We start from the raw sequence: 10,123 nt of genomic DNA on the forward strand, positions 1-10,123 counted from the left end.
TTGGAATCATGGAGACACTTTTGGACCGAGGCTGGACCGAGCCGAACCGCAAAGCTGCTGCCAGGGTGGAGAGTAGTTGTCGCTCCAGTTTAAAACGTTCACGGTTCTGTGCCCCCACAGAAAACTTGTGTGTGACAACTTTGCACTTAGCTTCAACTCTGTTTCTGATGAAAATAGAAAGTTCTGCCGACATTCTTGCTAACTTGTTAGCGCAGCATGTTGTTGTGATCATGCTGGATCCAAGCGCTGCTGGATAGAAACACTGGAGCGGAGTCAGTGAACTGCTGGAACGGACTGCTAATATCGGAGCGCTTATATCGGATATTTTTTATGCAGGCCGATAAAATCCGATACTCGTTTTTTGGCTGATATCGGACCGATATCCAGTATCAGTATCGGATCGGGACACCCCTAGTAGAATCAGCTATGGTCAAATTCAGTGGTGGGCAGCATTAATTTAAAAGTTAGTTGCACAAGTTCTAAAGTGCTCAGGTTCAATAAATCTTAGCATAAGCTAGTTATAAAGCACAGAGTTCACCAGAGTATCTTCTGTGATAACAAGGGCCCATTCTTTTGTAATATTACTGACTAGAGGCATGTCACTTTACTTGCACAGTGTTGCACATGACACTGCAGTTTGGGAAGGTGATTTGTTGAAACAGACTTTTGGATCATGGTGATAAATAAACAGTTGTTGTGAATTGCTAGCTCTGCTGCTTCGTGGTTATTTTCGTATGTTTATGGTAGAGTTCCAGTAACTGCCCCTTCTCCATGAGCCCTCACTTTGTGGGCGTGATTATGGGCGGACCGTCCACAGCGCTGTCGTGCTTAAAAAAAACAAAACAAAACTGTTGAAGTTTTACCATGCAGTATTTATTTATTTATTTATTTATTTATTTATTTATTTATTTATTTGTTTGTTTGTTTGTTTGTTTTTTGTTGCGGTGCTGTTTAAAGGGGTAATATGTGTTTCTCAGACATATTTAAATTCTATACCATAAACTAACGTCACCTTCAGTTGTTATTAAAATGTTGGTTATATGTTTAAATAGAAAATAAACGTGACTTATCGTCATATGTTTCTAAACACTTTGAAATTGGCCTCTGTCTCTTTAAGAACCTCCTTCCGCTTTTGTCCCGCCCATTTCTTCCTGCAGGAGTCATGGGCGGGGTCCGTGGGGGAGTGGGTGGGGGTGCTCTGTGATGAGGAAGCTTGGTTCAGAGACACAGCCCAGAGGAGGAGCTAGTCCCAACCGGTCATTTTTGCTCCCCTCCCTGGCTGTCTCAGGACATTACAGGATTTCTCAAACATGCATGAATGAGTCAAAGTAAGACTCTGGACATGTTTTTGATGAGAGGATAACATTATAACTTAATATAAAACTCAAAAAAGTTGATTTTACATGATAGTATTTGTGAAACCGTGGGCGGACAGTTTGTTCGGATATCTGCATGGCTTCGTCTCCCTCACTTCTCTCCAGGAAGTGTTTGCAAGTTCTGCCTTTCCCATGGAGGAAGTTTGCACAAATAATGCTTTTTCTTCTGTCAATCAAACCAAGAGCTAATCCACGGGCAGCATTCTGTTAATGTCAAAATCGTAAGCGTGTTGTACTCACTTCTACCCGCTTAGAACCACCGTAGAGGAGGTACAAACTGTGTGGTTGGAACCTGATGACACATTTGGCCAAACCGAGCAGAACCGTAACAGGTGGAGAAGGGCTGGGACTGGGAGTGTCACCCAGTGACATAGCTCCAATTGCTTCCTGCCACGTAAATGCAAAGAATTGTGGGAATTGTCTCTTAAATGAAAACCATGATCCAGAAGGACAGTCAGCTGAGCTGTATAGCCTCTGAGAACAACTGATGTCGGAGCGAGTGCTGTTCAGTTACAATGGTTCTGCACTGTATGGACTTGAGATGGCTTTCTCCCACTGTTAAAGTGCCTGTGACGTCAAATTTTTGTAATACATATGAATGCGTTTTTAGAAAGAGGACATTGATGAAATATTGCAAAAAGAATTAATGTTGCTGAGATGAACAGTTGTTGAGGTATTTGCCTGTGAAGTAACAGGCAAATACCTCAACAAGACCAATTTCCTAGGGAAAACACTGATGCTAATATACTACCAGGCCAAAACAAACCTAGACCTGACCAAATGCTGCAACCTCAGATCATAGCACTTAGGTGGTGACTTGTTTTTTTGGCCTGGCAGTTCATTAGCATTAGCACTGATACTAGTTTTAGCAATAGTTGTTGAAGCATTTGCATTACTCATTTTTTGTGTACATAATTAGCAGTAGAATAAACAGTATTGTATTGAGAAACAGGAGTTCAAGAGGATGAATGTTGTCTCAGCGTTTACACAAAACAGCTTCAACCTGCCTTTTTATTCTTGTGCTTTTAGCTCTGCTTCAGTGTCCATGTTTTACCGTAACGATTCCAACATGGAGCCGTACCCGATTCAGTTGCCCGGCTGCTCTCTTAACTGCCCCCTGGAGGATTTTTTGGAAATTACAAAGGGCTCCATCTCAGACGACCGGGACAAAGAGTGTCAGCTTCCGTCACAGAGGAGCGATAGAGGTGGGCTTTTGATCCTTACAGGACAAAAACCATTTAAATGTCATATTAAATTTTTGTTTCCACTTTGTGTTGAAGAAGTCATCATTGGCCTGGCCGTGTCCGGTTGCGTGCTCTTCGTCTTCATTGCCTTACTCCTCTTCTTTATTTGTCGGCAAAAGGAGGAGGCCGGCAGCGGATACCAGCACGTCGTCAACCAGGAAGCTGGCGAGGAATCCTGACAGAGGTGCAAACTCCTCCCTCGGAAATCTACGCGCTTCACTTCCTGGGACAGCAGCGATGATGAGAACGATGAACTATGACTGGAGAAAACGTCAAAACTGTCTAAAATTCAGTTTGTGTCATGGTTTTGGTAAATGAGGGTGGATGTTTGTTCCTGTCTGAGAGATCCAGTCACCAAAACGCCTTAAATCTTTTTTCTTATATATGTTTCAAGCCCTGTTTACATCCCTCCAGTATTTATTGAAACCCATATTTAGTTGTTTTTATTTTCATGTCCTCACTTAACAACCACCTAACATCTGAAACAAGTCATTTTGAGTTTTTTTCTCCAAAACTTGTTTTTTGTGTAAAAATGAAGATTCAGTTCAGCATTAAATATTAATTTTGAAAAATATCTGGAGTAGTGTGAACAGGGTTTCAGTGGAACGTGGTGTTTGTTGGGTCTTTAAATCCCAGCTCCTTCAGGCCAGTTTAATAATATTAAACAGTGGAATTCATTAATGGTGTAAATTTAGAAACAGCGGTGAAAATAAAATGTACTTTTGTGCACTTTAACATTCCTGCCTTAAAAAAAAAAGAATGGATAATTATTTGAATAATGGTGAAACAGAACAGATTACACGGACTCTCTTAACCCTCCTGCTGCCTTTGGGTCAAATGAGACCTTGTGGTTCATTTTGACTGTAGGGCAGCAGTGGGGTAAATATATTGTCTGCATCTCTATATTATCTGTTACGTAAACACAGCAGAATAGTTTCCTAATCCCTCTGCTGTCCTTGAGTCAAACTGACCCATGACTCTTTGGTTTGACCCTGTGGGTTATCCTGGCCCAAGGGCAGCAGGAGGGTTAAATATAATGACCAAGCGACAGTACAGAAAATTACAATCTTAATTAAATTTAACAGGGAAACACGTGTATGATTACTTATTGTCACATGCAAGTTTAACCCTCCTGCTGCCCTTGGGTCAAAATGATGAGGCCTCAGTGGATTTCTTTTTTGACCCGAGGTTAGCAGGATGGTTGGTAAACTGGACCTGATCAGTTCTGTTTACACAGCAGTTTAGAAGTTGTTTTAAAAGTGAATCCCTGTAGGTTATTTTGACCAAGGGCAGCAGGAGGTTGAAGTATGACTAGTAATAAACGCCTGTGTTTAATTTAGTGCGTGAATGATTCTTTTATCACAGAAGTGAGTTCAACGGTCCTGCTGTCCTTGGGTTAAAATGGCACAGCAGGCCTCACTAGGTCATTTTGACCCAAAGAAAACAGGCGAGTTGAGAAACTATGTAATCTGTTCTGTATTCATGCATCAGTTCAGGGGTTGTTTTGACCCAAGGACAGCAGGAGGGATAATCTACTTCCAGAATCATGTGGGATCTTTTTCACTGAATGCAGATTAGGAACTATGATGGTCTAATTTTTTACACTTGTGCTCACTTTTCTTAAACTGAGAAATCATTTGTTCATCAAATCACCTGTTTCATGTTCTTGCAAATCATGGTCTGGATTTTGAAAATGTTTAAAAACATTTTTAATTCAAATAAATGGTTTAAAGTTGGAGTCTCATTGCGTAAAACCTGCCAACGAGCTGCTGTTTTGAAGTAACTTCTGTTTGCTGACTAATTTCAGACGTAGCAGCAGATACCTGTGAGAAGTGATGAAATGTGGGTCAGATGACCCGTCTCAGCTGGGATGTTCCTCATAATTGCGTTAACCCATAAATTCAGCCACATGACAGGACTGGGGTCAGAACCAGTCAGCAGAAACAATCAGAACATTGTGTAGCAATTGGATTTCCTCATTTGTGCCTGGTATTGATGGACATATTGGTTATATTAAATGTATTTACTAACACTAAAGCAGATTTATGAATATTGCTCGTCAGTGCTGTAGGCCTTTATTTAATCTGCTTTTCTTGCATACATGATTAATCCGTTGCTCAGATTACATTCAAAAGGTCGAGGATAAAAGCCAATACTGTGTAACAATTTATTGAAGAATTATGACTTGGATTGCTTTTTTTAAACCAGAGACTCAATGACACTTTTACACAAATAAAGCCACCCTGAAAATAAAAGGAGGGTTGTTGCACATTGATGCATAAAACATGCATTAATATAAAACTGTTGGACCCAACAATGAGAACGTCCCATCCTTTAAATATTCCAGCGTCCAGTACTTGTCAATGGAAGAGAACTTTAAAGAAAAAAGATCTTTTAAATTTGAGGCTTTGTTAAAAGGTTATAAACCACTAATATCTTACCTGTTGTAGATGGCTCTTTGAATGACTTCAGTTTGAAGAAATAGAKGTTATTTCTAACAGTAATGATGAGCTAATGGCTAGTCTGAGCGGAGCCGAGAACTACATGAATCTGACATATTTTATAAACCTCTACATCTCAGTCAACTTCACATTGTATCATAATTCTAGTAAACACAKTCCTGCTTGAATCAACAGGTGCTACAGGTGGCTACTGCTGCTATTTATGCTGACAAATGTACACAATTATATGTAAATAACCATGTAATATAAAATTGTTTGAAGGTTTATAAAACAAAGTTAACATTAGTGTTATTTTAAGCTTCTCTTTAACATCTCATTTGGTCTTGGTTTGAGCCTTTAGTATTTTGTCTGAGCCATTAGCTAATGACTAGAAACATGCACATCGTTCCAATACTTGCAGTACACCTTACACAACTCTGTGAAGTGTGTACTCTTTCAAAGCCCACGTAAGGGTTCAAGTTTTGCATGCATGTAAAAATTGAAGAATTGGAGCAGTATGGGTTACGTCATTGACTTGTGCCTCTGCATCGTAGCTACGTCAAAAATGGAGTGACCAGTCACTGTTTTGGCATTTGCGCTGCTAAAACTGCCATAATTGAAAACGTCACATGCAGCGATGAATTGTGGGTAATACACTWTACCAAAGTCTGCTTAGATGAAGGCTTAGCCAAAGTGTGGATCAAGGTTGCAAAGGGGGCGGGGCCAAAGACCACTCTGGAGAATTGGGACACACTACGCACTCATGCATATTTTAAGGTCACAAGAGTGGAAATGCGAGTATTGGGACTAGGCCAAAATCAGAGTTGTTTGCTCGTTCAAGCCTTTAGTCTGAGCTGTTAGCAGTTGGCTAATGGCTAGTCAGGGCCTTTAGCTTATTTGAGCATTTAGCCTGAGCTGTAAACTGAAGGCTAGAAACAAGATAACAGCTAGTCAAAGACATTAGCTTTAGCCCGTGTTGTTGGTGGCCTGCCGTTAACGGCCAGTCAGAGCTGTTAAAGCATTTGAGCCTTTAGCCTTAAACCATTAGTTAACAATTAGAAACATGCTAACAACTAGCCACATAATTTTTGAAACTGATGTCATTCAAAGAGCTTATATACAGCAGGTAAGATACTGTCTTCTTATCGCCTTTTCAACAGAACTCAGTTTAAACTATCTGAATGGGCAGCTGAAACTAACCTTGTGGTTAAAATGTTCCATGAAACAAACCCTCCTCAGTTTATGTACAGGTTGAGTTCTGTGAAAGCAGAGTTACAACAATGTTCAAAAAACACACACACAACATCTCAGTTTTTCACCACAGGTGCACTGATTTTGGTTTTTAAAACAGGGCTATAAAACAACAAACAAGCTTCTTTACAGTATTGCTGACAAGCCCCAGTTTGTCACAAAAATGCTGAAAAATCTGTGAAACTATGGTAAAGAACAAAACAAGTGAGAAAAATATAAAATTTGTTAATAAAAATATATGTCAAATAAAACATGTAAAAATAACACACTCCAAAACAAATACTGAAGAACACACAAACATATCACTGACAGTAAAAATGTCACGAAGCACACAGATGTTAGAAACCGATTGGCATGGACACACTATTAAAGACARATCATCAGATCATCTGACAGTCTTGTGCAAAAATATTTTCTTTAAGGAATGCAACTATTCGATATGACAACAAAAGTGATGGCACTTTGATTTTTTTTTTGTTTTGTTCTCACAACTAGTACAGAATATAGATAATTAATGAAGAAAATACAGAATATAAGAAGAAAAACCTACATTCAGGCTCCAAAGCCACCCTCTCTGAAGCTGATCTTGATTTAAGTGCAAATTTCTGCTTCGCGGCTCACAAAAATTCAGATTTTACGTCAACCTTTTGGTCATTTGTAAGCTTCCAACAGACCCCTCTCAGAGATGAGCTACAAAGCAGTTCAGTTGATGTTGGACTTGTATGTTTTCCACAAACAAAGCTGCTCGTTTCAACCAATACATTCAAATTTTCACCATGTATAATTCTGAATAAGAAAGCTCAGAGTTCCTCGCAGTAATAATGAAATTTATCATGCAAGCCTAACATTGGCTTCAGTCAATCAGAAGCAGAAACTGAAAAATTGGACTACTGAGACTAACACTGACTCTCTACTTAGCAGACAAATAGAAGTTGTATAGGAAARTATGGGCTACTAGTTGGCATAGAGTTATGAGAACAATAGACCTTAAAAGAACAGCTGTACATGTTTACCAGGTAAAAAAGGACTGTGCGCTTTTCTAACACCATTTTAGTTTCAACCACAGATCAGCCAAAACAATTGTAATGACTTGCCTTCGACTAAATATTTTAACTTATTGTTATATTTCTGCTTATTTTCTTTGATTTCTTTAAAATGACTCCAGCTGCTTCTGCTACCAGGTTTCCCTCCCTTTTGCCAAAATTTCACAAGCTAATCATGAGCTAACTTTTTACTGTTCAACAATAATTTCTGTGTGGCAATGTATTATTCACCCCAAATGCCAAATAATAGTAAAAACTCACCATTAGGCTTACGTYTTTGTTGTATTTTAGCAGTTTTTTTTGTCATTTTTAATACTTTYGTTGTTAAGCTAACTGTAAACTTCTGCTAATTCTTGTCATTTGCCATGCGAGGACAGAGCTAACTGTGTTGTTAACAGCATTTTTAAAGGAATTTTTGTTACCAACCCCAAATGAACATAATAGTAAAACTTGCCTTTAGGTTTAAGTTTTGTTATAATTTTGCAGTTTTTGTCATTTTTATTAAACTAGCTGCTGCTGCTAACGGCACTTCCTGCCTCAGCAGCTAATGGCAAAAAGCTTTAGCACTTCCAGTATGTCAACAGGACAGAGCAAGGGCTTGCTAATGACATTTTTCATTTAACCTAGTTTTGTGTGACACTTATCAACCTCAGATCAGCAAAAATAATAGTAATGTGTGCCTTCAGCAAAACCATATTACCATGTTTGTGACAGATTTAAGTTTGGTTATAGTTTAGCAGTTTTTGAGATTATTTTACTACTAATCTAACCTTTACTGTSATCAGCACTCCCTGCATCAGCAGCCATTGGCAAATTATTTCCTGTCATCTGAAACTATATTTAAGTGAGACAACGAGGTGGTTTGCTAACTGGCTGACAACCTCGCTAAGCTGARTGATGCTTTGAGAGTTTTTGAAAGGTCTTTATTTATGATTCCAATAAAAAGCRTCTCTGAAGTCAAACAACAACTTGACAAATCTTGTGAGAGTACATTATCTCCAAGTTCTGATCTGCTGACCGACAGTTTCAGGTTTTTGCCAAATTTGCTTWCTAAGCTAGCAACTGCTACGCAACCCCTGTTTGTGCAAAGCTTTGACATTTCAAGAAAAGTGGAATGATGATTATCTGGTCTATGTTGATTCCAGTCTCACATGTGATGATCTGTTTAACAGAAAAAGCGTGTCAGATTTAAGAACGTCGTTGCACGCCACTCSTAATGACGCTGAGGTCCTCAAAAAGCTGCTAGTCCCGGCGCACCAATTTTCTGTTTGATTAGTCAACACCTTTTTGAGGAACTGGTAAACCAGAGTAGAGAGATGGTTTACAAGATGATTCAAAAGTATTACTTTTAATACAGCTGGATAATTTGTAACGTTTTGTCCAAGGTTTACCGTCATTCCTTCTTAGTTTTGTGGGGTGCAGAAATGCGTCTGTGACCCGCAGTAATAGTTCTGCGGCGTGGAATAATGGTTAGTGTGATGATGCTGGTTGTTGTTTTGCGGCGTTGAGTAGTAGTTGTGATGATGATGATGGTGATTCTGGATGCCCCCGTGGGCAAAAAGGAGCGGGGCTGTGGAAGGTGCTGGCTGCTGGGCCGCCGCCGCCGCCCCCGCCGCTAAGGTCCCGTTACGTTGGATGGAGCCGTACCAACTAGATGTTGCCTGCTGGGGCGTGGTGGAGAGGAGACTAGAAGCACGGAAGAGAAAAAAATAAATAAACATTGTTTTGAGTAGAGGTGCTGCAGGAGGCAGAACATTACCCAGAAAATGAGCCCACCTGGTCCGATCAGCTCTACCACCAACGCTTCTGGACAGGTCGTCGTCACTGTCGTACCGCCGCGGGTTGTCAAAGAAGTATGCTCTGGAGCTGAAACTGTGGCTGTTTATCATCCCCCCTGGAGTCTAAAGACACACAGGTGTTGAAACTGGCTCGAAGATTCACCAACGTTCCCAGTACAACTCAAGACTTTAAGCTTGTTAGCTTACCAGGTTTTGATGGGGTCTCTGGACTCTGAAGAAAACCACCACTAAGCTGGTGGGCAGCAGCTCCCAGAAGAACAGGATGACCCCAAAAACAATGTAGGCCTCGCCGCTGWTTTGATAAATGTCAGCCTGTAACACATAAACACTTTATGTAGATAATGATTCAATCACTTGAACAAACAAAACAAAGGCCCTTTATTCTCTGGCACTTTTGCTTTTTGATTGTTGTGAAAGCCATTTAAATCAATAAATATCTGCAAATATGTATTATACTCAAAACTTCATAAAATATTTGGATAGTTGATAAATAAAATTATATGAAATACACCAAGAATTAGACAGGCGGATGATAAAACTTTGAACGGGCTAAAAATGCCTCCAGGTCTAAAAAGTGAATCCAGTGTATAACGGTAAAATACTGGGCGTAGATTAAAATTTTTAATCGCAACATATTTCTGCCATTCATCCCATTTTCTTTTCTTTAGAAACAATGATTTTACTATGGCTGAATGTGTATGTTTGTAGGTTGCAGTACACTCCATCCATCCACTTTCTTGTGTTTTTCTGTTTCTCCTTGTTGTTTGTTGTATTTTTTTTTTTTTACATCTGGGACCTCAGAATGTAACTTTCATTCCTCATGTAGTATTCATTTGGATTGACAAAAAATTGGCTTGATTTCATGATTAATCTCATTATTCTGCAAAAAATTTAACTATGACTCCAAGATGTTTAGAGCGTTTATTAGGTACTCTTTAAAGGGATCCCTGATTAGTTGCAACATTAGAT

At 39.4% G+C, this 10,123-nt stretch overlaps 2 protein-coding genes across 3 annotated transcripts in view; one reads left to right on the top strand and one right to left on the bottom strand.

Annotated features, from left to right (window-relative positions):
* The window catches only part of acp2 (acid phosphatase 2, lysosomal), a 25,953-nt gene extending 21,595 nt beyond the window's left edge, over nucleotides 1-4,358 (top strand). Inside the window, exons 12-13 of one of the 2 annotated variants that reach the window (XM_014010711.1) lie at nucleotides 2,406-2,581; nucleotides 2,657-4,358. In XM_014010711.1, the coding sequence (XP_013866165.1) occupies nucleotides 2,406-2,581; nucleotides 2,657-2,799 (319 nt within the window). In that variant the 3' untranslated portion in view covers nucleotides 2,800-4,358. The remainder of the gene's footprint in view (nucleotides 1-2,405; nucleotides 2,582-2,656) is intronic. The other variant, XM_014010712.1, reaches the window with a different exon arrangement.
* A 3,758-nt stretch (nucleotides 4,359-8,116) lies between these two features.
* The window catches only part of gpr137c (G protein-coupled receptor 137c), a 20,981-nt gene continuing 18,974 nt past the window's right edge, over nucleotides 8,117-10,123 (bottom strand). The window contains exons 6-8 of the mRNA XM_014010714.1: nucleotides 9,341-9,466; nucleotides 9,132-9,256; nucleotides 8,117-9,041 (exon numbers count right to left, since the gene is read on the bottom strand). Of these exons, the coding sequence (XP_013866168.1) occupies nucleotides 8,759-9,041; nucleotides 9,132-9,256; nucleotides 9,341-9,466 (534 nt within the window). The 3' untranslated portion in view covers nucleotides 8,117-8,758. The remainder of the gene's footprint in view (nucleotides 9,042-9,131; nucleotides 9,257-9,340; nucleotides 9,467-10,123) is intronic.

The sequence above is a fragment of the Austrofundulus limnaeus genome, unplaced genomic scaffold (genome assembly GCF_001266775.1).
Source record: "Austrofundulus limnaeus strain Quisiro unplaced genomic scaffold, Austrofundulus_limnaeus-1.0 Scaffold72, whole genome shotgun sequence".
In the NCBI taxonomy this organism is placed as follows: Eukaryota; Metazoa; Chordata; class Actinopteri; order Cyprinodontiformes; family Rivulidae; genus Austrofundulus; species Austrofundulus limnaeus.